The 26988-nt window shown below is 43.3% G+C and overlaps 2 protein-coding genes across 2 annotated transcripts; one reads left to right on the forward strand and one right to left on the reverse strand.

The window, feature by feature from the left end:
* cmss1 (cms1 ribosomal small subunit homolog) lies at positions 1–26899 on the forward strand. Its single transcript, XM_068746657.1, has 10 exons — positions 1–68; positions 24436–24557; positions 25070–25132; positions 25210–25345; positions 25440–25499; positions 25587–25689; positions 25784–25844; positions 25928–26015; positions 26093–26181; positions 26617–26899. The coding sequence occupies exons 1-10, from the start codon at positions 20–22 to the stop codon at positions 26698–26700; spliced, it is 855 nt and encodes a 284-aa protein (XP_068602758.1). The 5' UTR covers positions 1–19; the 3' UTR covers positions 26701–26899.
* LOC137902342 (filamin A-interacting protein 1-like) lies at positions 1692–14324 on the reverse strand. The gene is made up of 4 exons (XM_068746427.1): positions 14203–14324; positions 13884–14054; positions 13312–13490; positions 1692–5292 (listed from the first exon to the last, which is right to left on the reverse strand). Exons 1-4 carry the CDS (start codon positions 14314–14316, stop codon positions 2751–2753), a joined length of 3006 nt encoding a protein of 1001 aa, XP_068602528.1. The 5' UTR covers positions 14317–14324; the 3' UTR covers positions 1692–2750.
* Positions 26900–26988: the final 89 nt, after the last annotated feature.

Consider the following 26988-nt stretch of genomic DNA (forward strand, 5'->3'; position numbering starts at 1 on the left):
TTTCGGATAGGCGAGGAACATGGGGGACGATTTGGGAGACGAGTGGTGGGCGCACGGCGCTAATTCAGGTAACGTCCTGTTCAACTCCAGTATGCTTAACTCTTAAAGTTCGCGAGAGTTGCAGTCCGGGATGTTTCGGCAACTCTTGGCGTTAGCTTGTAACTTACGCAGTTGCTCAAGCTAAGCTAAAGTTAGCGAGCCAGCAATGGTGCGCGGGTTGCTTTGGCTCCATTCTGTGAACAGCACCGCCAGTTGCCATAACGACCAGGGGATGATAGTACCATTTCGTTTCTATAGCCCTTGAGCCTGACCTTGTTTAGTCAGGGGAAGGTAGTGTTGCAAACAGAAAGCGTGTGAACACGTGTGTGTGCGTGCGTGCGGGCGCAGAGACAGCGCGTGTGGTGCGTTTAGGTTCACCTGAAATTGTCACGCTGCCTTCCTTTCATCTTGACGTTTAGGTATCTTCAACACATATCTGTCCACGTTCCTTCTGCTTGTCCCGTCCTCACGTATTATCAGTGTAGAGTAGACACCCTCAGCTAGCCGCTTCCTAGCATAGCTTTCATGCACCCTGATGACCAATAGAGGGCAGTCACGGATAATGACCTGATTGATAAGGGCAGCCGTGCGTTATGCGTTGCTTAGAAGAAAAAAGAATGTTGTAGGAGGCATCAAAGTGAAGCGTTTTTAGGTCAGGCATACATGTGTACATCTCATAAATCCCAGTCCTTCTTCGTCTCATTTGCGCACGCAAACACATTCACAATCATTACCGGTACTCGCGTATCTCAGTATCTGTGCGTGTTTATATGGGAGGGAACAGTGATTAAAATAAATCACACATCCTAGTCAATAGAAGGTCTCCCATGTACCAGCTATGGTGTTGCAGCATGCTTGCATTTTACTGCACCGTTGCAGGTTTTTAGCAGGGCCACTGTTAAGACCCACAGTCGAGGTAGTCAAAGATCCATTTCAACATGAGCCGGCAGGGTGGGACATGCTGTACGATACTGTTAGTTCTAGATATAAAAAAAGACCTTCTTTATAGCGGAACAGTGGGGGTTCTGTTTTAAAGGGCTTTTTGTTTTTGTTGTTTGGCTGCTCTGCTCTGAATGACTTTTTATTCTTTGTCGAATGTAGCACAGAGACGTTTGAGATAAAAGGCTGTGCAGCAAACACAGAAACATGGGATTAAGAATGAACAGGGGACTCGTGAGTAGCACTGTGACTTATGGTGTTGTGTCTTGTGGCTTAATACTCACACAACTGACTAACACTCTCATGAGACTCCTGACACACAATAGTCTCATTAAATGGTTGCCGCCGTGACGACCAGTGAAGTAGTGGAAGTCCAATAGCAGCCTCTCCTGCCACAGGAGGCTAGTTTTAAGACATAACTCATCCCAACTTAAATAAATTAAACAGATGGAATCAAAGCCGCTATGTGACCAAATATTTTGTTATGTTAAGATTGCAATTCTGATGCTTTTTGTGTTTACTTGCAGCCATGGTTACTGTGATTAACATTTTACGGTATCCAGTGTATGTAAAAGAAGGAGCTCTCCTAAGCAGCGCTTTTTGTCAAGTTAATAATTGGGGCGCTTTTAAAAACAAGGTTAACAAATTTAAGCAATGCTTTAGAAAGGGTTGTCATTCTTTTATTGATTATTAGAAAGAACTGAAACCACATAAATTATCCGGATACAAGTAAATTAATATAATTCCATTACAAATTATAGTAGCTGGACAGCTACTAAACTACAAATATATTCTGTCGTTGAGAGAGAGAGAGGGAGAATACCGGTACATTAAACATTCAGTGATGTAAACCCATGTGACAACATGCTTTTTAAATATTCAAAATAGGTCATTTTTTTCCTCTGCATGCCTCGCAGAGCAGCTTGAGCAATGGAAACATATATCCCAATAAATCTGTCTAAAAGACAATTGAGTGTTTGTATGGGAAAACCATTTTGGTGATACAGTACTTACCACTGACCAACACTGGTCACACAGAAAACAGGAAATGTTCATACATTTGGTAAAATATATTCAGATGTTTCTGACAGCTGTACGAAGTGATGATGTTGCTTCAAGAAACTCCTTTAATTGCATTGGGATTATTTTACAGGGCCGATATATGTATGCTCGAATGGAATTGAACAGCATTCGTACGCCAATACTACAGTTGGTTCACCTTTTGAGTGTAAAAAGGTTACTAATAAAGTTTTTATAGTGAATGAGGAAAAAGCCAAGGCAATGTTTTAATGTAATTATGCCCATTTGAAACATGTTACACTGACAAATGCATGGATGGTTCTATTCACAATTCTAATTCAGTAAACACATGAATCTGTTTATCCCCCCATCCCAAAAAAGGAATAAAAGAAAAGAAATAAAAAACATAACATTTTTATTGAAAAGAAAGAAACACATTGTATCGTAAATTAATATATGTATGAAACATGTTATCATCATATTTGTTTGCAGTTAGATGTGATTTAATTTTTACTACAGGCACTAAACACACTTGTTTCACCTTCATAATGGTTGGGACAGACTAACTGCATTGAGGGTGCTTTACAAATACCCTTTTGGGACAAATACCATAAAATGATTTATTTGTTGATTGTTTCAAAATACTGTACAACAAGCCAGGTGCTCATGAGAAGTGTAGTGTTTTGAGTTGTGCAGTCGAGGAATGTTACTGACAACATCATAGTCTTCATTTTGAATATTTTCATCTGATCCTAATCACAGAGTCCGCTCACTGTAATATTTGAGGAATGTGAAACTGAAGAGGCATCAGGTGATATAGTAATGCTACTTGTAATCTTGCCAATACCTTTTACATGACAACTATTGCCTAGGACTTGAGTTCTTTGCTCATGTCGGAGGTAGTATGCCCCTGCAGGCTGTGGGATGCTTTGGGTCATTCCATTCAGAGACTGGATATATGGGCTTCCGACATGTATATGGATCTTGCTATCCTCTGTGGTGATGATGCTGGGGCTTGTTTCTGTGTTGTTGAACTTCTGATTTTGCCAAACATTCTGATGCTCCAAAGACTTGCAGAAGATGGTCTGATTTGCAAACTCTGTTGGCTCTGGGGAGCAGGTCCTGACTGTTCCAGTCTGAATGGAGGGGTTGTTGTCATCAGGCGTCCCAGAGCGTGATGAATTTGGACTGAACACACGAGAGAGTGTTCCATTAAGTGGGGAAATGGTACGGTCAGGGCTTGAAGGAGGGGTTTTATTGACTGTCGATAATGCTGAATTCTGGATGATGGTAATTCTCTGTTTAGGTGAAGCTCCGCTTGCTGGAATGGCGGCTGCACTGGTGTAGGATGTAGCGGCATCTCCAGTGGCGCTGCTAATCTCAAGCGTGGCTGTGTTGAGCATATGGTGTGGAGTTACTTTGATATGCAAAGGCTGCCCTGATGTGTGTGTTAGCATCATCACCTCTCCGTTAACTGTTTGGTGCATATCCATGCCGTTGGTTGAATGCCTGCTGTATTGGCTCATGTTGTTATTTGCATTGTTCAAGCAGTTAAGATTGTTTACAGGAGAGACTATTCTGTTTTTGACTACTGCATTGTGCTGATATTCGTCATCTAGTTTCACACTGCGCTCACTATTGTCAGCAAGCAGACAACCCTTCTCAGTCTGAACCTGTTTGGAGCTTTGGTGATGGTCTGAAAAGCGTTGTCCTGTTACACCAGTTGTATGATTTGGGGTTTGTTTATAGCTGTGTAGCTCACAATTCAGTTCTTTCATCTCCCTTGCCAGTTCTCTATTCCTGGCTTCCTGATGGGCCAATTTCCTCTGCAATGTTGAGTGATCGGTTTGAACCCTGCTGATAGATTCCTCAGTTCCCATCAACTTCTGTAGCTTTTCCTTCAAGGTATCTATCTCTCTGCTTAACAGTCTGGACTTGACCTGTTCTTTCTGAAGATGGCAAAGGAGAAGGTGTTCCTGGTTGACTTCCTGCTTCTCTGCCTGGTCATACCTGGAAAGCTCCCGCTTTGCCATTTCTAGTTCCTCTGTTAGAGCCTTGGACCTCTTCTGTTCATCCTCGAACCTCTTTTCCAGGGACTTGAGATCCTCTTCTACTTTCATTAGTTCTATCTCTACCACACCTTTGTCTTGTAGTCTCTTTTGCAGCCTATCCAACTCCTTGGTCAGTTCTTTGACTTTGTTGTCCTCTGTTTGCCAGCGATGGTTGGGGTTGCTTGGAGTAGAAGTGTTTGTGAGTTTGCCCTCTTTTTCTTCTTGGTTTTCCAAAACCTGTAATCTTTTTTTCATTGTGGTTATTTTGCTATGTAGCTCTCTATTCCTTTCCTCCTCTTTTTGCAATCTGTCTTGAAGTTCTTCTTTTTCCTTTGCTATCCCCTTAATCCGTTCTGCTAAATTTGCCTTCGACCTCAGTGTTTGCTGCCTGTCTTCTCTCAGTCTTTCTGTCATTTTTGCCAAATAGCTCTGCTCATTTATTTTTTCCTCCTTTCTGTTGAGTTTCTCTTCTGCCTGTTGAAGCCGCTCGGCCATAGTCTTTCTGTCCTCCACCAAAACTGCAGTCAATGACCTGAGCTTGGCCAGGCTTTGTCTAATCACTGCTTCACTCTGTTCAAGTTGGCTTTCGCTTGCCTCAAGCTCTCTCACTCTAACTTTCAAAGTGTCAAGCTCACTAGACAGAGTTTTGTTAACTTCTCTCTCTTGCTCAAAGCTTCCCTTCAGAATACTACAGTCCTGCTTGCTCTTGCCCAAAGCTTGTTCTATCTTGTCCAAATCACTAATTCTCCGATTGATCTTATCTACCTCAGCCCTTAAACTATGACATTGCCTGGTGCTATGTGCTAGTCTGTGCTCCAGGTCTCTACACTGGTCCCACATCCGTAGCAATTCCTCATCTTTTCCCTCCATTTCCACAACCTGTCTCCTCAGCACCTCAACCTCTGATAGCAGGCTTGGGGCAGTCATGGAGTTCTTGTTTTGGTTGAAGATGGAAACTTTGTGGTGCCCCACGTCAAGATGCAGGTATGTGAGCTCCTCCTTTTCTGCACTGGGGTGAGCTGCACTGATGTCCTGCTTAATTTGGTCGGTGAAGGCGGTCAGTTCTTTCATACGATGTCTCTGTTCGTCCAGCAGCTCGCTCAGTAAATTTTGCTCCTTTACAACTAGCTGTGCAAAAGAGTTCAGCTTTGTCAGCTCGTCCTTTAGAGTTGATACTTCTTTTTCATGTTTCTTCTCCTTTATCTCTTGGTATTCTCTCTCTTTAACACTGAGGAGCTTGAGTCTGTAAAAACATCACATCATTACTATTACTGTACATTGTTTTGTGCTATGAAGGCACCTAAATATGCATTATTTAATGAAGCAGAATGGAAAACATCAATTGAAATGAGTTCTACATGGGAAAAGATAACATTTCACATGTGGAGCAGTCCTGGTATCTAGAATTCGGTACCGGTACCCAACGGCTCCTTTTATCCTCTGAGGGAGTTTTGAACTGAAGTATTCCTTTCATTACAGAGAGAACAGAAGTCCAATATCGAAGAGAATAGTAGGACTGGATGCAAAATACCAAATGTAAAATGTTTGCATATGTCTAATTTGTTTCCATGTGTGTGTAGCATTAAATCCAAAAACATGTAGCTGTATCCATGGTTTCCATGTTGTTTTCCCCTCTCTCCAGGGAGCGTGATTTGTTTAGGACATTGCCTATTATAGCAGATGGTCCCTTGTCAGGAAGTATTAGTTAATTAAGAAGTTGCTCTACCCTTGAGTACCCTCAACACGAGGCACAATTACCCTCCTTATGTGCACATTGAATGCTACTACATATCCTGCTGAAAGAGGAGCACATTTGTCCTGATTTCATAAGTTATTGCTCATATTTCTCCAAATGCATAATAATATACAAAAGGTTTAGTACATTATATCATATGTTATTGCAAGTGCCATAATTCTTCAAAGTGGTCTCTCTGACTTGACTTTAGTTTTTTCAGAATGTGTGGATGAATGGCTTAATGATGTGACCATGTTGAAAATGTTCCCAAGCTATTTCCTTTTCATTTGTTAGCACATGGAGGATTTTGTTGGTCTAACATATTTTAAGGTGGTTAATGTGAAATTCAAAATATGACAGTGTGCTTTATTTCATTAAAAACATCAAATGATAACACCACATTTACAACTTTTGTATTTTCATTATTAACATGCATGTCACTGTCCATGATGTTTTCGTGTATGTGAGGTGGAATTAATTAACAAAGACATGGTGTTCCAGATGAAATTAACAGCTCTTCTGAAAAATGAATGTCACAAGTTGTGACATTCATACCAAGTTTGACGGGTGCAATTAAATGGCACAGATTTTCATTGTGAAAGTTTCAGAGCAACGTTTTATGCACAACATCAATAATTTGAAATTGTCTGCCAGTGAAGAAATGTATTGGGATCATCTTAAGTCTAAAAAGTAAGGTTAGAAGCGACAGATATTTCAAACGGTAAATAACATCTATAGGCCGTCTTTTGACTGTTCCTACCTGTGCTGTGCTGCTACTCTCTCGCCTGTAAAATCCTCAGAGACTAAAATGCCTCCGTGCTGTCATTTCTTCCTTTCCCGGAGATCCCAGTAATGTGCGTGTTCCATCCGGAAAACCAAACATTATGAGAAGTGCTTTGCACACTGAGGCTTGCTCGCCGTCAGTGCCGCCCATTACCTCATCCGCAAGTCCTTATATGGGACTGTGCAGGGTCTACTGTGTGTGTGTGTGTGTGTGTGGGCGGGTGTGTGGGCGAGTCCATGCTCATGTGTGCGCGAGTTTGTGTGACTGTGTTATGATTGGAGTTCAGCCCTCAATAGATGAGGTCATTGTGTAGCTGTGCTTTATATGCCTGCATGAAGAAAGCGGAATCTAAAGCTGAAAAGGCTTAACAATGAAACAAAAGTGCTGCAGCGAACTTTGCTTTGCTGAGAAGCTAGCATAATTTGTTATTTGTTGATGGGCTCCAGCGCGGCCCCGCGCCCCGGTTATGGATAAAAGCGGTGAAGGAAGTGGATGGATGGATGTTGTGTGTTTTGTTGCCATATGTTTTTAGGAGACAGGCATGTTTTGTGAATTGTAGCTGCTTTGCCTGGGGCCTGATAACCCAACTGTGAGATGACATCATCAGCTCATCGGCCCTCAATTGCATCCATATGTTCGTCCCTCTTCTCCCCTCTCTTCTCGCTCTCTTTCTCCTCTCCACCTCTGCTGCATCTTTCTTTTTCGATAATTTTATTCTGCCTCTTACCTGATTTCATTCAGGCATAATTGCAGTGTTTTTCCTTGATCTTGTCATCATCACTTCCTTCAGCATCCCTGTGTTGTCTTACGCTATTATTCAAGTCAAATCCCCACGCTCAGTAGAGCAGGCAGGGATGATATATTATAACTCATTATTGTCACTGCTAGTCTCAACTGTCACAATATGTGACAACATCATAATGGAATATGAATCACATTTTACCTTGCTAGATGTCTCGATGATAATGCTCCTAGTTCTGAAGGATAAAACAAACATATAGCTCCAGTATGTGATGCACGTTCCCTTTCAGGAGTAATAAGTAGCATGATGGCTCTTGATTCCAGCTGTCGCTTTGGAAATATACATTTGGTGGTATTTCTGTCAAGTTTCCAATTAAAGGAGAACTATTTTCCTTGTGTCATGTTGTCATCGAACAAGAATTTACAGCCTTAAAGATGCACTTAAACTTAGACATTTATGTTTTCAAACTTTATTACAGGAGGCATGAATATCCATGCCGATGGTCGTATTTCCAAAAAAGCAGTGAAGGTTTGTGCAGCAGAGCAGATGAGGGTTGTGGTGGTATGGATTTGTCTTACCTCCAAACAGTTAAGCTGTTCCAGTTAAATCGATTATAGTGTTGTTAATTAATAAAAAAAAGAAGGCGAAAGTTGCATTTCTTTGTAATAGAAAATAGGTTGTGATTAATCACAATTAATTGCACATTTATAATACTATAAATGCCTATAAAATAACAGTGTTGAACTAGAAAAGCACTGTGTCGAAGACAGAGATGAAGAAGAGGGAAAGAAGAGTTTCGGACTGAGACTAGGGACTTTGAACGTTGGGACGATGACAGGAAAAGCTGGAGAGCTGGTGGACATGGTGATGAGGAGAAAGCTTGATGTGTGTCCAGGAGACCAGGTGGAAGGGAAGCAAGGCGAGAAGCTTAGGAGCAGGACTCAAGTTGCTTTATCACGGAGGAGATGGGTTTGGGTTAGGTCTTATCTAAAGCCTGGGGCACGATGAATCATTTTAAGCTGTGATCTATAATGAGATGAATTTCCTAGTATTGTAGATCATCTACTTCCTACTCAAACGGAGCATAGTGCCTTGTTCAGGTTCACCGTCTCCGCCTTTTCATTGGGCTGGAGCCCAAAATGTACCCATATTGTCAGTGTACGGTTTGTTTACCGTGTGGAAATAACGATGTCTGTTACTACTACTACTACTGTAGTTTGGGCTCATCCCATGAGTGGTTGCAACAGCAAACTTTCTCCACTTCACCCTGTCCTTTGCATCGTCCTCCCCAACACCAGCCACTCTCATGTCCTCCCTCGCTACGTCCATGTATCTTCTCCTGGGTCGTCCTCTAGCCTTGTTCCCCGGCAGTTCCATCCTCAGCATCCTTCTACCGATATAGACACTAATCTAAGCGTGCTACCCGTGCTACCTATGAGGCTACATTAACCATGTCTGTTCATGTAACTGAAGTCTACCATCAGCTGTATTCTCTATGACCTTTAAGTCTGTATAGCATGCGTTTAAATAATTAATTTAGTCTTGACTGTAGTTTTCACAAGCCTAGAAATAATTTGAACAAACAAAAAAAAATCTCCCGTAGGTCTGTTTAATGGGCTGTTTTCCACCCGACTTGTCAATCTGAGGAGACCAGCAACTGAGAAGTTTTGCTTTCACCTTGAACTCAGGATGGAAGGCAGTTAATGGAAACGACAAAACAACAATGACTGCGTTCAGCTTTCCAATAACACATCATATGCACTCCTGTAGCTTTCACCAGCAAAGAAACACAAAGCAATGGCGATGAAGGTAATGAACCTTACTCAGTGGAGGCACACACGACTACAATTAGTGCAGTAATGAATGTAGTTACCGTGGCAGCCCGCGTGCCGAGCATCTGTGTAGCAATTCTTGTAGATTTCCTCATATTAAACAATGTCACAATGGTTATTGCAAGTGTCTGCCAGCTCCAGCAGCTCTATATAGAACACTTTTGAACCATTTGTAACATAAAGATTCTCATCTTTTATTGCATCGCTCTATCGGGTGTGACTGCTCTTTTTCATTTCGTACTACTAGAGAAGGGCACTTTGCAGAGCCCTTGCCTCTACGAAGGCCCATGTCCCTTTTTTTAATTGCGGCTCTAAACACAATATTGCCTCAGTAAGATGAAACTTTTTTCTTTCTTTCTGTGGAACGGTCGAGATAATTATTCTGCATTCTTTGCCATTCCTATTCGGAGACCAACTCCCAAACCAGAGTTCAGAGTTCTTGTTTCTCTTAGAGGAGGGGTTGGCATTGCATCGTCTGTCCTCAATTACAAGCATGATCCATTCCCTCAAAGACTTTTCCAAGAAAACCCTCAATCATTTATGTTAGAGGAGCAAGTACTCTGTTGACATTTCGCTTATTTTCATCCAGGGGTGAAATTAAGAAAAAAAAAAAACATTTTAAGCAGCTGCCTTTGACAAATCCTCCAGTTGGACTGAGCGCCATATTGGAGCATGTTGAATGCAAATAGAAGAAGCTTAAAGAAAAAAAAGGAGCTGAACATGTAGTTTGTCCTGATCTTCATTTATTGTCCCTTTACTGAAATTATGGAAATGACTAAAGTGATCATTCTTAAAGCGACACCTGGCTCTGACAGCTTGTGGGATTCTAGCCTTATTTTTACAGCCTTTTCAAGGTGGGGCTGACATTCTGCATAAACCCCACGAAGGTGTGAGGTCTATTTTGTTCCAACTCAGAGGTTCGTACAAAATTGGGGAGTCGGTACAACGTCTGGGAGCTACTCCAATTCACATGTAGGACATAGTGATTTGTTGAATGTCACCTTCTCTGTTGCTTCCAGAGGTGCGTCATTTTGTTTGTTGTCTTGTTCAGTGTAAACAAACAAAAGGCTTTGCAGGGAGTCGTTTGGCGAAGGTGAGCTACATTGGTCTGGCTCAGCCGCCACTACAGCGCTACCTGTCGTGAGAGAAGGTGAATGAAGGCTGGCTAAGCTGCCTTTTCTAAAGCTGCGCTGGCATGAAGGCAACTTCCTCGGGCGGGGGGGTGCAACATCTGTGCCACAAGATTGTCTTTCAGCTGCTGGATGTCGAATGTTGCGTGTAGAGTCTGTTGAGAAAATAATCTGTCAGTCGAGCAAGTCGGCTTGCAGCTAATGTTCACACTGAGACTCATCTCTGCTGCACTTCTGCTTTAAAAATAACTTGGGGGGGGGGGGGGGGGGGGGGGGGGCGGTGGGCAAAATGAAACGGTATGCCAATCACAGGGTGGGACCCTGCCTCACGCACCGTCTGCTGGGATGAGCTGCAGCCCCCATGAATTGGGGAGGAACAACATGGTTAAGTTGAAAAGTGTGAATGTTGTGTCGAACCACTGAGATGTTTCTGAATGGCCCACTGACAGACCGTAGGACACATACATTCTGTGATGGCTTATGGTGGGAGCATCAGGTGTCCACATTGTGATCATACTGACATATAACGATCCTGTCGGTAGAATTTACCACATACATTAATACCTCGAGATACGAGCGCTTTGGCATACCAGCATTCCGAGATACGAACCGACATGCGAGCACAGTTTTGCTTTGAGATGCGAGTATAAACTTGAGACACGAGCACGCCTCCAGATACTGATGTTAGGTGGCCGATCGCTCCGAGCGCGCTTCACTCGGTTCCGTGATTTTGGCTGTATCTGTGAATATTCTTTATAATTGGTAAGGATGGCAGTGAGAAGAATAGATGCATGATGATGACGATGGAGATGAAGCATTAAATCATCGATTAACATGACCGTGGTGTCCGTAAGTTTTTTGGTAAATGGTAAATGGACTGCACTTATATAGCGCTTTTTCCACCGCTTCGCGGTGCTCAAAGCGCTTTACATGAGGCCTCACATTCACCCATTCACACACACATTCACACACCAGTGGGCGACTGCTGCCATGCAAGGTGCTGCCAGACCCACTGGGAGCAATTTGGGGTTCAGCGTCTTGCCCAAGGACACTTCGACATGCAGACAGTCAGAGCTGGGATTCGAACCACCGACCTTCTGATCACTGGACGACCCACTCTACCAACTGAGCCACAGCCGCCAGCACGAGCGGAGTCCATCGACGATCTGTACAATCCTCACACAGAAGGATGCTATCAAGAACACAACGCCTTCCAAAGAGATTTGGGGTACAAGCTCGGTCCAGGAACGAATTATACTCCTATGTTTAGGTATTACTGTAGTTCCCAGCTGAAACTACTCATCTGTTCAGCACATGGCACCCAGCCAGGCAAAGTGTCTGTCCTGATGATCAGCTAATGCTTTTATAATCTAATTATTTCAAGCCTTGATAAAAGGTCACCAAAAGATTGATGAGAAAGGATAAAAAATGTCCACGCTAACATTGAATCATCACAGTTTTATCATGCACACTTCATTTGATGTGATATTTTAGATCCTTCTTCTGAGAAGGAATCCAGAAAGAAAGGCTAGAAGAGACATAAAATGATCTATGCTTAAGCAATCTGAGGATTTCAGGCCACTCAGGGTTCACACTCGACCACATACGACATATGCATTAATCATCGTTAACCCAAGAAGAGCTGCAAGGATTTCATGTTTGTACATTTGGGGTTTCCACAATTCAATGGAACGGACAAAATTCTAGAGAAGTTAATTTTGCTCTACTGGGTTGACTCTGATCTTTAATTGTACGTAAGCCTGTGGTGGATTAGTAGTGTGTTTTTACTTTGGCACACAAATGCAGACAACTAGCCTCCTCAAAAATCTACGAGCCCAGTGCCAGCCAAGTTTTTTCGCAGCTAGATTACAGAGTGGATGGTACAACCAGAGACCAACGACCCAGCCTGTCATGGGCCAGCGGAGAACCAGTCTCTGTCCTCATGTTGGACAGAGTTAGAACCACAGGCTACATCTATTTGAGAAGGGAAATACTCTGCCCGTCAGCAGGCTGAATTTCATCATGTGGTCAGGGGACGCCCTTGAGGGGGTTCCTGAGTGTCCGCCATAAAATGACTAAGGAATAACTTTTTCCCCTATAATTCATCCATAAATAATGAAGTTAGTTTGTTTATACCCCTGCCAACTGCGGCATGTAGGGTTTCCTTGTCCAGTAGTATGTAACAGGACCCAATCTGTCTGCATCCCCTGAAACACCACTGGGCAAGTCTTAAAGACATGCATCTCATAATACTTTTTTTTTTTTTTTTGGTACTTATTTTTCCACATATCTGAGTTTGGGCTATTTAGACGTCAGATTACTCATATTCAGATGATGTAGAGTATCGTTGATCAGCACAAGCTGAGTTTTTCCGTTAGCGGGTGTATCTGTACCCTCAGACACAAACAAATGTCTTTGTTTCAGTTCTTGTGCCCTTATTACAGTTTCATACACTCTCTGTAATAATAATAAAAAAATCTTATGTGGTGTTGTGGTCTGATTTGTGCCAGTTTGGGGGTGTGGCGGGTGGACCAGAAAAGCCTGAACCCATTTACTTTAAGACTTTATCCATCCAGTTGGGACTGTGGAATCGGGCAACATGATGCCAGTTTATACATGCCGATTTGTACATGTAATTACATGTGAGTGCATGTTTATGTGCTTAAGGGAGAATGAACCGAGCCAGACTGTCCACAAGGTCTAACCGTTTTCAAGATGTAATGGACTGTGTCTGAGTGGAGCAACTTTTATGTACAATCTTGAGGTCACACATACTGGGGTGGTAGGAATATGGCAGCCAACAGCGCCTTTGCTCTTTTACTCAGCCATGAAGAGCATTGCAGGCCAACAAAGACTGAAGGGATCTAAGCGTATACATCACAGAGCTCTGATTTGGCGTGTTCCAGTATATTTAAATCCCTTGGCCTTTTTTACGATAACTGTAAATCCTCGTCTTAAGACGATGTTTCAACAAGTAGCTCCAGCACAGAACACCAATTTAATGCAAAGTGTAGTTATATGAATGTTTGGTACACGAACCTCTCTCTGTCCTGCTCCAGTAGAGTGGTAAGACAGTTGCTTTGATGGATAAAGGCCTGGTGGCTCCTCTCCTGTTGCTCTAGTCTGTGTAGAGCACCGTTGTGCGACTGGGACTCCTGCAGGAGCTGCTCCTGGATCTGTTCCAGTGAGCGCTTCTGGGCCTCCACCATGTGGTTGAGCTGAGATGATGTGAAGAAAACAACACAAGGAATTGGTGTTCTTTAACCTGCAAAAGGTTTGACAATAGTGAGGAATAAGCCTACATAACATGCTTGGGTATTGTAGTACTTTCTGGTGGATTGATTTCTCTCATTGAACCACAGAGGTGCATAGCCACCTTAATTTATTTTTATTGTTATGAGAATTCAGAATTAAAATATTTTCTTGGGGCTGATTGAATTAAATGAAAACAGCATACCGATTATATTTTTTATTTATTCTTCGGTTTATGGAACTTGAGAATAAATCTAGCTCAAGCGACCCCTCCAAAGTCAGACAGTAATGCTTTCACGTAGTTGCATTTCGTTATCAGCTCCATGTGGTGTGCGGTTTCTCACACTGGCTTTTGGTACCTCAGCAAGTGGATCACCGTGCACATTCTCCAGGTCATGTTGCTGGTCCCAGAGAGAGTCTCTATGCAGTGCACGAAGCACTTCTTCTGGTCTTCTGAACCCGTATTTGGCACCCAGCAGTGTCGAATCTGTCTTCTCTGATTTCAGCACGGCGATTACTTCATCTCTGGCCTAGTGTGACAAACATTGCAGCGGCGTGCTGCTTTGAACCTCAGTACCTTATGATAGTTTATCACAGTCACAGTACATCATAGGATCTGACTTGACCTGGATCCAATATAAAAATGAATGTGTACACATGATGTGAGCAAAATTGTACCTGGAGCTCTCCTTCCAGAATACTGAGCAGAAACAACAAGTCATCACGGGACAGGTCTCCTCCTTTGTGTCTGCCCTCCCTCTCCTTTTTCTTGATCCGCATGTTGGCTCCCATTAGGGGAGGTTGGCAGCTGGATAGGGTGGATTGGAGTTTGCTTTCTTGGAAGATGATCTAAAGAAGCACGTCTGCCAGTTTTACCAAGTGGGGTGCATGGCTTGAAATCGACCTTGGGTTAACAACAGAATAAGAAATTACTGGATGTGGCAGTTAAGCATGGGAACAAAAGGGCATGGGGAGTGTTATACAGGAGGTTAAATGAGGTCTTATATTGTGTCTTGGCGTCACAAGCAGGATAGGGCATCGATAAACTGTTCCAAACTAGGACCTGTTCCGAGACACCGATTCTGATGGAATTGTGCAGAGATTTTGGTTTAGTTGATTCCTTGGAAAATTTTGATTTTGCATTTAAAAATGCTGGATCAGCACAGTGAAGCATTTGTACCAAACTAATTGTGTGTAAGGGAGGATGCGCAGCTATCGTGTCTAATCACCTACGTGGTGTATAAGTCATTGAGTGCACAGTGCATGATGTGTCGCGTCTTGCTCCCTTGCCTGTCTCGCTGCGAGCAGCACCTAATCTCAAGTTGTTGTAAATCATGAAATATATTTTTTTCATAGATGGAAAACCTGCAGATTGCTAACACTAGTAGCCCATTTCCTGCCACTAAACTGACAATGATGTGACATGAATAACAGGGAGTTATTCATTGTGAATTATGCTTTCTTTATACAGAATGGCTTGTATGCTGGTTGTACATATTCCTTCCTGTAAAATAAATCCTTTCTCTGAGCACGCTGACACCAGTCCGTCAGCTTGGCAGATGGAAGCCTCTGTATTGCAGGCCAAATGAGTGAGACGTGCTACAGTGTGTGTATTTCAACAGGTTATTGAAGCTAATCTTATGGTAAACGGGAATGTTTATATTACAGAAAGATGATGGGATTCAGTTCTTCTGCTTTGCCTCTCTGGTCCAAGCTGTCACAGCGACCAGGAACGCCTGTTGTTCCCTAGTTGTTCATCAAAGTGTTTTATTGTAAGAGACTAAAGGCCTATATTTTGCATCTCTGAAATGTTAAAAAGCACTTGAATTATAAAATATATCTAGAAGTCTGTTTTTCATCTCTGCAGTCATCTTAAGACTGTGATTAAGGACTCTTCAGGCCTTTTTACTGGTAGCGCTTTTTGTGTGTGTGTGTGCTGTTGAACAGAACAGCAGTGAGTCGCTCTTCACCCCCTCTGTATTTTTCCACAGTTGTACTGTCTTTAACACAAACGCACAAAGAGAGAGCATCTGATTGTTGTCACCAAGACCTGAAAGCAGCCTTAACTTTCTCTAAATAATGATGAAAAGAGAAGAGACGATGAACTGAGTCAGAAAGCACAAAACGGAAAGCAAGCACTTTAAGCTGATGCAAAGTGGAGCCCAAGGCATGTTCCCTATACTGAATATTTTTCCCAGGCTTAGGATGCCCTTAATAGCTGCCTGCATAGAAGTATTTCTCTGGGCCTTTGTGTGGAAAGAGTGAACATCTCGAACTCCCTATTCCCACTCCATACCCCCCCGAATATCAATCAGGAAGATGGATGAATCTCTCAACTGTGCCTGCCGTCCCGTTTCCAACAACAGGAAATTATGATGGTTTTTTTCATTAGATCACTTTGAAAATGTCAAGACTTTACTAAGTTTATATGCGCAGTCAGGGCTGGGAAACATTTCTCCAAGTCGCCATCATTGTGATTAAAGTTTTTTTTTTTTTTTATGATTACTGGTATTATTATAAGAAACATTTCTACACTCTGACCGGGTCTGCGTTGTAAATACGCTGAACTATTAAAGCTAGGACACTTGTTCAGCGTTCATTGAAGACTTGCCTAGATGATGGGCACAACGTTCTTTTTAACAATAAGCCTGTCATTGAGGCTTCTTCGTTTGCTCCGTTTCAGCAGATGACAGACGCAGTTAGTTTAACAGGGTGGAGCCGCACGACTTAAACGTAAAGCTTTTTTCTTTTTTCTCGTGACAATATTAATCAAAAGAATCCACGTGAGAAAGATTACCGGTAAGTCATTGAGATGTTCTAAATGTCTGTTTCAGTGGGGTTTTGGATTAGAACTCAGCCCATAGTTAAATAAATAAATAAAAATGGTTGAGGTTTTGCTGTAAGAGAGCATTTATCGGCTTGAAAAGCTTTAGCCCAAGGTTTTTTGTTTTTTTCCAAGATGGCAACATGCAGCGGTTCTGTTGCTAGTTAGTGATCTTTGGCTCATATTTGCTGCAGTGGCCTGGAGCCTGTTTTCATTGGAATGCTATATATTTATTTTCTTTGCTCATCTAATGTTATTAATGCGAACAGTCAAACTAAGACGCGTTCTCCTGTGCCTTTGTGTCTAATCAGTCACGGTGTTTCCCACTCACAGCCGCACACTGGATACCACTCAAAGTGTGTTCTTTAGTTTGCTCACGGTATGCAAACGAGCACACGCGCGCGCACACTCCCACATGATGGCAGGCGTGTGAAAATACCTCTAAAGTTAAAGTGTGCTAATTGTTGCCAGGGTTGCCCCACTGAGGACTGGCAGGTTGGCAGTCGTGCACGTGGCTTGGCTGCCTTTGCTTAAATGAACACTAGCCAGGGGGGAGCAAGTCTGCAGCCTTCCTGCATGTCGACTCAAAAGGCACTGGCTGTCCAGAGAATAAACCATTATGCTTTCCAAAAATAATCTTGCTCACTGGACTTCCTCCCAGTTGAAGCTGGTTTCCACCAGTAGGTGGTGTCTTAGCAGGAAATGTACTACTGTAGTTCCCTTTCCCACACACCTACAAATGCTTTTTGTATTTTAATACAGTAACAGTAGTGTATATTTTACTTTACTTAACAAAACTTATGGGGGGTTATGTAATCACCGGCGTTGTTGTGTCTGTTTGTCTGTTAGAAATAACTCAAAAAGTTAGTTTGTGTGGCGCCGCGATGCACTGGCGATGCATCTGGGGTGTACCCCGCCTCTCGCTCATAGCAAGCTGGGATAGGCAAGCCTGTGACCCACAAAGCGGAAAAGTGGAAGAAAATGAATGAATAGAGACAATGAATAGACTAAAATGCTTATTTTTATCAATAAAATAATGGAAATGTTAACATTTATAAATAGCACAGAATCCCGCGATATACCGGTAGCGGAAAACCTAATTATAGCCACCTCTTCAGCGATATGCTCAACATATGCTCAACATACCGAGCAGTAGAACGTCTTCTTTCCTCCCCAGGTAATTTAATCTGAGCCCCCACTGCTTGTGTTATTTGTTCCCAAAAGCAGCTCGTATCCTTTTTGTATCCCCCTTGTCCTGGGCGGCCAGTTCAATCTTTGCTATAGAGTCCTATAGTCTGCAGCTTAACATTTGGCACTGCACTCTGTGTTCTGCATTCTACATGACTGATGTATGTTTTGGCACGAGAGTGTTAAGAGTGTTGTAATGGAGAAAATGACATCGTTCACGAGCCAGACAGAGCCAGCGATAAGTATTACACAGCCAAAAAATATCGTTTTCCAGGCTGTTCTGGATCATTCTCAGTGTGTTTAGGCTCTAGTGCTTCACACTGGGAGTTTACCTTAAAGATAGTTAAGGAAACGGTCATCCTTGTTGTTTTAACGCAACTTCCTGAAATACCATTCTCCAGACTAATGGACCATCACAACAATGGACTCAACCGCACAAAGAGAAGATGTTGCAACTTGATTGGCTGGTGGTATCAGGAAGCGAAAAGTAGGACCCGTGTGTCTCTATGACAACGCAACTTATGTTTTACCACAATGCTTTAATTCTTGTACAGTTTTAAAACACCCTTAACCGCTGTTACCAGAAAAAGTATGTAAAAACTACTGCTTCTAGAACTTCTTTGCAGTCGTGAATGTCTTTCAGACAATTCCCCCAAAGGTAAAAAAGATAGCACTAACAAAAACTAAGAACTTTCACCTTTGGGTATGTAACATTGGAATTAAAGGAATTTGTTTAGCACCGTCAGTAAAAAGAATGGAAAGGTACACTCTCCAAGTTGTTGTTTTTTTTCCCCTGCCTTAAACTTAATTCCCTTTTGTTATTTGTGTGCTTCGTTTAAAGTGCCTGACAGAAGGTGCTAAATGTTCCAGCATGGCTCCCTTTCCCTTTTTACTGCCATTGATACGTTTTAAGGCCCAGATGCGGCGCTGTTCCTGCTGTTTGGGCTGCTTTAAGTGCTCAGCACTTTCAGGACTATTGGATGTTGGTTTAGGGTTGATGACAAACAGATTATTTTATTTTTATTTTATTTTGCGTGATTGAGATTGCTGTGGAATTATTTATGCTTGAACATTTTCATTCTGGAAGAGCTCATTTTAGTGCCATATATTACAATATGTCTGTGAAGCCAGACATAAGTCACTGCTGCTTATTGAAAGAAAATATATTTTTTATTATTGATCGTCACCCAAAACGTTTAATTATTGGGTATTATTTTCTCCAATCCTAAGCACGCGAGCAGTACTGTACAGTTTTCTCTCTCGCGCTCTTCCAAGGTAGTCGTGTCTTTGCTGCTGTTGTTTTCCTTGTCTTTCTGTTTGAAAGACTGCATGGATGGATTTTCAGGAGACCTGGAACGGATGGTTGGGCATGTGAAAGGCAAGAACCCATTAACATTTGGAGGAGATTCCGATAAAGCAGCAGATCCAGAAACGTTTTCTTTTTTCTTCCCCTGCCTGTAAATGAAATCGTAACCATATTTACAGCAAGCAAGCTGTGGAAAAGAACAAGCATTTTGCGGCCAGTGATGTAATTAAATGTGGCCTACATTGTTTTGTTATGATGTTAGCTTCTTTCCTTAGAACTTTTGTTTGTTGAGCAAGAATTCCTCAAGTCATTTGAGTGTTTTTTTTTCTCCTCGTATTCCTGATGTGCATTTGGACCCCCCCCCCCCCCATCTCACTCTGATAACAGGTGGTACATTCCACACAAACTGACTCAGAGGCTCATATTGGTCAATGAGACAAAGGATGGGATCAGTACTGCAAATATCTGTGAGTGTTTTGGAGAGTAAGAGAGGAATGAACATAATGAAGGGAAGGTCTGGAAATAAAATGCACGGAGGGAGAGCAGGACTGTAGGAGTGGGGCTGTGTTCCTGCGGCGAACTTGATTTAGTGTTACATCTACTCATCTCATGGTTGTAGGAATCGACCCCACTCCTTTAGGTCACACTCTAATGCTGTGCTCCGGATGCAGGAGTTTTAAAGTTCAAACCGATTTTTAAATCTGCTGCCATCAGCATGACAAGAATCTCCACGGATCGTTCTCTTCAATTTCAAACATCGGAGGGGGACGTGAATGCATCTGATCTCATGTGAGCTCTAATCAAGCAGCTTAGTGAACGTGAACTAGATGACAGAATCCGTTGCCATAGCAATCTGTGTTCTCTGAAAGCAAGGGAGTGCAACTGAGGAAATTATTTGGGAGCCTGGGCAGTCCATCTTTTTGAGAACTGGATGCGGGATTTAGTTTGATATCTGTCAACAGTAGTATGCTAAAATAAGAAAATGCTCCAATTATCTGCAAACAGATCAGAATTATAAAATCTGTAAACAAACTATCAGATAATCTGGTTTGAACATGAGCACCAACCGAAGCAGCAGATCAGATTATATCAATAGTTTGGGAAAGATTGAGTTAACATTAAATCAGACCAATTTCCTTCAGTGAGAGTAGTTTAATCCCGCTAACTGTCATACCTCAAATTAAGATTTGTTTAATTTAAAAAGGTTCAATGTCTGAACAATCTTTTAGAAAAACTTTGTATTGCTTTATCCCCCCCCCCCCCTTAAATGAGTTTGTGAAAGATGAAGCCATCAAAAGGTTTCTGGATTAGCGCCACAGCAACCCGGTTAGAAACAAGTGCTAGAAGACTAATCTGAAATATAGGAGCGATGATGTGAATTGGTTTGCAGGCCAAGTGTTGAAAGCCAACGTATTTGTAATCAGACCGGTATTTCGTTCTGCTCCGTAGACTCCTTGTTCAGCCTTAAGTCCCCATTGATTTAACAATAACATGCTCAAATTGTGGCTTTAGAGAGGAAGCTTCAGGCTTCCAAAACCAATAACTGCTACACGCACCCACCCACCCACCCCCACTATAATCAGGTAAAAATAATCCACGTCTTGAGATGAGGTATTGATTGTATAACCAAGCATCAAATAGATTTTTGCAGAAAAATACCACTGCTTTTATAGAAGTACACAAGAAGCACATCTTACTTGTAGTAGATTTAAGCCTAATTGGTTTGTCATCCTCTTAACGGGCCGAAACGTTGTCTTTGATCACACTGATGGAGTGAAGTGATGCTAATGAAGACCTCTCCCGAGGTCTCTGCAGATTTAGTTTTAAGCAGTTCTGCAGGAACGGCGCCAGGATACATGAGTGAGCACATCGCCCTTAGCAACCAATAACTTAAAAGGAGTGCCCTTTGTCTGCAAGTGTAGCAATCTAGTGTTTCCTGGAATCAGTCGATTGATCCCCATTACGTCCAGTCAGCAGCCATTAAAGCCAGTCACCTTTTATTGATCACAAATTAAAGATGACCGCCCAGCCCCATTTCCCTGGATCCGAGTCCTGAGCTGCAGAGCTGCTGACATTCATTGATCGTTAGTTATTTGATCCTTAAGATCATTGACCTGTGTGTGTCTGAAAGCATACCCTCTCCCTCCTCCAGACGCCGCCATCTGGAGTTACTGGGGGGGGGGCTAAAGGACTTTTTCCATCCCTAACAGACTTTTTGCAGTCGAATTGGATCACGGTCACCTAAAATATTCACAAGAATAATTGTATTTTTTCTCACAGATTATCTTTTGTATAATCAGGTTCTAAACTAGTTTGGAAGATGATTAATATTGTGTCAGAGGAAGCGCCACGCTGCTTTGCGTCTTCACGAGGAAGCTGATGCAAATTCATCAAAGATGCTGAAACAACTCGCTGTAGAAACACTCCTTACAGAGATGGCCGTGCGTCTGGCATGCACCGAATCAACCTCTGTCACATAGCTATTCTCAGCTAATGCAATGTATGCCGGGTTCTTTTCTTTGCTTAGTAGCACTAAGAATGACTAAAATCCCCGTTAGTCCTTCATATTGAGCTTCAAATGGAGCGCATTGATTTTTACATTGCCAGAGGTATCTCATTTTGCATCAATCTGTGAATGCAAAATTACAGGATATTGCAAAGTATTATGAGGTGCATAATATTATCTTTCCCACGCATCGAGAGTACCGACTGCACTGAATGCACCTTCCAGTGATTTCATGCATCACTGGAAGGGGATGACAAATTGCAGAAAATAGTTTTAATCTGGCCAGATTCTCATGTTTGCTTCTCCATTATAAGCAGAGTTAATGGAATTTTTGTTCATTTGCCTCACAACACAGGAAACTGTCATTCTAAAAATGAATTAGCAGTATTTGTTTTATTAGAAGCAACATCCTCATTGCTGTTGATGATCCACTGAACATGTTGTATCAAACACTACCCCCCCCCCCCCCCGGAACAGTCCTAAAGCTCGGTTTTGGCTTGTTCCCATTTTAGCAAGGTGTTAATTCAACTTTATGGTCATTTTGGAGGCTATAATTTCCGCTCCTGTTAAATTATGCTGCATCATACTGAGAGATGTTTCTAATATGAAGCCCAGGCGGATTATATATCAGGCTACGTTGTGTATTAGAGACACTTCTCAATATAACTCAACGGAACATTATGACCTCCATGAAGGAAGGTTTAGTTCCTGATTGTTGCTTTAGTGCTGCTAGCTGTAGATAATTAGCTTTGACGCTTCCTTCAGTCGTCTGACTCTTTAACAGGAATCTAATTCCTGAAGTCCTCTTCAGTTATTTCAGAAGAAAATGTTCGCAGGGAACCGTTAGCATATTTCACTCCTCGTAACGTCTGGTCTTGTGGTGTCGATCTGTTTCACGTTCTCTCTCTCTCTCTCTCTCTCTGGACACACCTTCTCATTCAAAGGTTTCCTCGCCTTCTTAATGGGGTCGAGTCCCATTTAGAAGGGTCACAGATCAGCCTTGACACAGCTGATCTGTGAAGTGAAAACGGTTTCAGGTGACTTCCTCGTTCCTCATTGGTGAACACAGAAACACAGAGCTAGGTCCTACTGATAAAACACCAACGGGGAAGAAGCTCACATGAGCTGCAGCCTGCTTTGATGAGCATCTACGCCTCTCTGACATCACTGTGTGATAACCTCACCTTTTGAAAGGAGTCTTGTCCTCGCGTTCTGGTTCCGCGTCTTCGGCTCCGGTGTGTCCTCGCTTTCCTCCGGCATGATGTGAGGATGGGTTGAGTGCAGGCAGAGGGGGGAGGGAGGGAGGGATGGATGGAGGGAGGGATGGATGGAGGGAGGGAGGGAAAGGTTGCTCTGGTCCATTGGTGGTGGGGGGGGTGGTCCTTCAGACCGCCTGTACAGAATCACAAAGCCTTTACTGTCATTTTAAACTAGGCCGACATTCGAGGTTCGGGCTGTTTCTAAACCCTCCGATTCCATCAGAGACATTTTTTTTATTTATCAGTTGAGCAAACTGGTGAAGTGGAAACGAGGTCTGAGCAGCGTGTCGCTCGCGTTCTTGGTTTCATGTCCTTTTGAACCGACGGCAGCTTTTAGCTCTGGTACACGTCAATGCTTGCTTCGTCCTACTTTGTAAGTGACGGTGCCGCTGACCCGTCTTTGATCCGAATCAATAAAATGAGCTTTTAATGTCGTTTGAAATCCCTCTTGTGCCTCTGGATTATTACATTCTTTAACTGGAGCCCAGTAATCGGGCTCACCGGATGCCTCATCCTTACTTTTAGGTTGTTTAGCACGCTTACGTTTTAGGGCACACGCAGAAGTTACTGTGCTCATGGTGTGACTGCTGACCAAATAAATGTCGGTGTTTCTCTGTTAGTGCAAAGACAACGGTCAGCAGGATTCTATGACTTTACTGGTGTGTCCGTTACCAACGGGCCACTGAGGTCCAGGTTCTATAGGCGACCCCAAGCAACACAGGGGCTGATACTGGTGGCTACAACACGAGGTGCACTGCAGACGTGGCCAGGAAGCGCTAGCGTACGTGCTAAGCTATTGAAAGTGTCTATTTTCATTTCCCCCCTGCCAGCGATGGCATTATTGCACAGACGGTCTGACTGACGCCGGAGAGGAGCGAGGGAGCGCGTTACATCGCGTTTGAGATTTCTGCCTGACGTTATGCGAGATAAGATGAGCTGCCGTTCTCATCAGAAGCCACCGTTCTAACTTCAGCTGCGTAGATGCTGGTGATAACTGTTAAGCTGATACTCCGCAGGCTCGCCCAAACAAGCCCAGTGGCGATACCTGCTCTCGGCCTGTGTTTGTGTTACGTCCCCGCTGTGTTTCGGTGTTTGTGGATGTTCGTGGCAGTAACAGTTAGCAGGGCGAAGCAGGACAGGATAAAGAGCCGCCTGCTCGCTCTGCATTAATGCTCTCTGTCAGCATGTGAGCCGGGGAGGAGGGGCTGATTTGGAATGATTTGTGCAATAATTAACTCGCAAATATGCACCGTGCTTTAATAAATGAAACAGAAATGTCAGCCTCTGTGTTTAAAAAAAACTGAAAGTCTACTGAACAAAAAAGAGAACTTGACGGAACATCTAGTTTCATGACAGAGTCCTTTCTGAATGTGCTTTCTGAAAGCACTCTGTCATGAAACTAGATGTTCCGTCAAGTTCTCTTTGTCGTCGGCCTCTTGAGTCGTCTCGCTTCTCTGCTGTGGTCTGAGCGTGACCTCAAAGCCGGAGTGGAGTTATGCAGAGCTGCGAGGATTGAGCCCTGCTGCGTTCTTGTTATCTCAGGGAATGTCTGTGTGTTTTCTTTCTGTGTGGACCGACATCAGCGGCCGGCCACTCCCACACCTGACTCCTACCTGCCTCAGGCGGCGAGGCCACGCACACACCTGACTCCGACCTGCCTCAGGCGGCGAGGTCACGCACACATCGGTTCTGTGGTTCACACTGTCACACTGTAGGAGCAGACTCTGAGGTCTGAGGCTGCACGATGCTTCGGAAGACTGATTATGGCTAATCTGAAATGTGTTATCAACTCATGAGGATAATTCCACCTCCCCCCCCCCCCCCCCAGATCCATCTGAAGGAGAGGAGACTCAAGCGAAGCAGCCAACAGAAAAAGCGAACACACAGACAAAGAGGAAAGCTGTAACAGAGAAAACACTCAAGGCCAGAAAGAAGAGCAAGAGTGAGCAGGTAATTTAATGTTGCGGCCTTCGGGGGGGGGGGGTGTTCAATTAAACAAGATGTGAAAGCTGTTTCCTGCGGCTCTGATAAAGCTACAAGGATGTTGTTCTGTTAGATGAAATAGATCAGGACATGCATCAAAGTGACGCCACAAAGTCTTCCTGTAATGCTGAGTGTCACCAGTAAGAACATCCATCGATGAGACGCTCACCAAAATGTTGTGTTTGCTTCATGACGGCCCTTTTAATTATTATTTGAATCATCCCGAGCAGAAAATAAAAGCCTCCCAGCCTGTCCATTTCAATGATTTACTGACGTTTTCTGGTTTTAATCAAAATAGCTTTTGATGTTTGGACTGTCGGTCGGAAAAAATGGCATCTGTGTGTTTCATAAAGTGATTAACGAATACAATATTTATCGATTGGCTCGTGTTCGTATTAAACATTAGTATCAATACATCCCACGTAAGTACTTGTGATTGTATAGAATTGTCTCTAACAGTTTGTGTTCGGTGTTCTCAGCGTGTTCTTCCTCAGGAGGAGGCCGAGAACGACAAGGCAACTAAACCGAAGAAAAAGAGGAAGGTGAGTGCGGTGACACCCGCTGGTCATGAGAGGTACAGCAAGCCTGAATATTCACACGACTGCATTTTGTTGACCAGAAGAAGAAGACGATTACAGATGTCTTGTCGTCTTCGGAGCCCAAGCCTGGCTGTCCGGCGGACTTTCAGAACCTGGTGGCCCAATACTTCTCAGACAGGCTGTCTGTGATTGAGCAGGAGGAGCTCAGATTGGAGGGTGAGTCCGGATACATGACCCCCCCGCGCCCATAAGTCACAGGTTTATTCCTAATCCGCTGATGGGTTCATCATCTCCTCCTGCATTCTACCAGACTCCTGCTTCCTGTCCAGTAATGACATGACACACACCCTCTCCTCCTATCTGAAACAAGGTGAACTGCATGCTGACCCAACGTTTTCTCCCAGTTCGTTGCTTTTGAACACATCTTCATCCCCCCCGTTTCTCCTCTTATTCCTAGTTTGTCCCAAATGGGCCAAGGTTCAAAAGCAGCACACAGAAAAGAGTTCCGTCGTTCTGCTCCTCGTCTGCGGCTCCGCTCTGCGAACCATTGAGCTTATCAAGTAAGAGAAACGGCGCTGGCTTTTGTTCCGGCTCTCGTGTTTGAAGCTTTATTTTTGTGTGCGAGTGCTTTTTTTTTTTGTTCGATATCCCCAGGCAGCTGACGACCTTCAAGGGTGCAGCCAAAGTAATGAAACTCTTTGCAAAGCACATCAAGGTAATAGGATTGATGGTTAGGATTCACATTGCGATGTGTGTGCACATTGCCAGGTTTTGTCAATGAACATCTTCCCTGTGCAGATGGAGGAGCAGGTGAAGCTGCTGCAGAAGGGCGTCGCCCACATAGGAGTGGGAACTCCTGGCAGGATCAGTGCTCTTGTGGAGAAAGGTGGGCTGGAGCATTTATATTCTTTCATTTTACAGTACGTGAGGCTTTTATTTGAAAGTCATGATTTTTTTTTCCAGAGGGTCTCAACTTGCGGCCGTTGAAATATGTGGTTCTGGACTGGAACTGGAGGGACCAGAAGCTTCGGAGGATGGTGGACATTCCTGAGGTGAGCTAGTGCCCCCTGCTGGGTTTGAGAAGAATTTTCTTGTTTCAGCTTCATGGTTTTTAATCACATACTTAATATTTTTAAGGATGATTAAAGACATCCTCAGGTCAAGCTTGCTGCACTCGAATGCTCGCTGTGCAGAACCAATCATGTGAATCATGAGTCCGTTTTTTTCTGAGCTCACCTCTCAATTCAATAATGCACGTTTGCATAAGGAAAGGGTTACGGCATCAGTTGGAGACCAGCAGTGGGTGAATGTCAAAATAAACTGTTAAACTTTGCAGTGAAGTGGGACATTTGAATACTTTTATGTTTCAGTTTGCCTTCTGTTTTTCTTTACATTTCTTTAAAAATAATTTCTTTAAGTTTGTATTTAATAATTGTCTGGCGAGTGTCACAGTTTGGTTCTAAATAATGCACTAATCTCTATTCCAGGTCAAACTGGACTTGATGAAGCTGCTGCAGAGTGGCATCCTGAAAGGTTGCAAAGAAGACAAAGTCAAACTCGGGCTTTTTTAACTGCACATTAACGTCCAGATTTCTGTGCTGATAATCCCCACGATGCTCTGATGTCTGAAGCCACACTGATGCTCCGCTACCCGGGCCTCATCCTGCTAGTTTTCCCTTTGTGTCTGTGCTTTTACTCTTATTGGGGCCCGAGTTATATGTGCACCCTTTGACCAGTGCAGCGTTCCTGTGTGACGGATTGAATAAACGGACTCGGAATGAAACCGGCATCCTTCTGTTTGTTTAGTCCGACCCAGGGAAGTCCCTCTCACTGAGAATCCGAGGTCATGAGTGTGTGCG

The sequence above is a fragment of the Brachionichthys hirsutus genome, chromosome 12 (genome assembly GCF_040956055.1).
Source record: "Brachionichthys hirsutus isolate HB-005 chromosome 12, CSIRO-AGI_Bhir_v1, whole genome shotgun sequence".
Classification (NCBI taxonomy): Eukaryota; Metazoa; Chordata; class Actinopteri; order Lophiiformes; family Brachionichthyidae; genus Brachionichthys; species Brachionichthys hirsutus.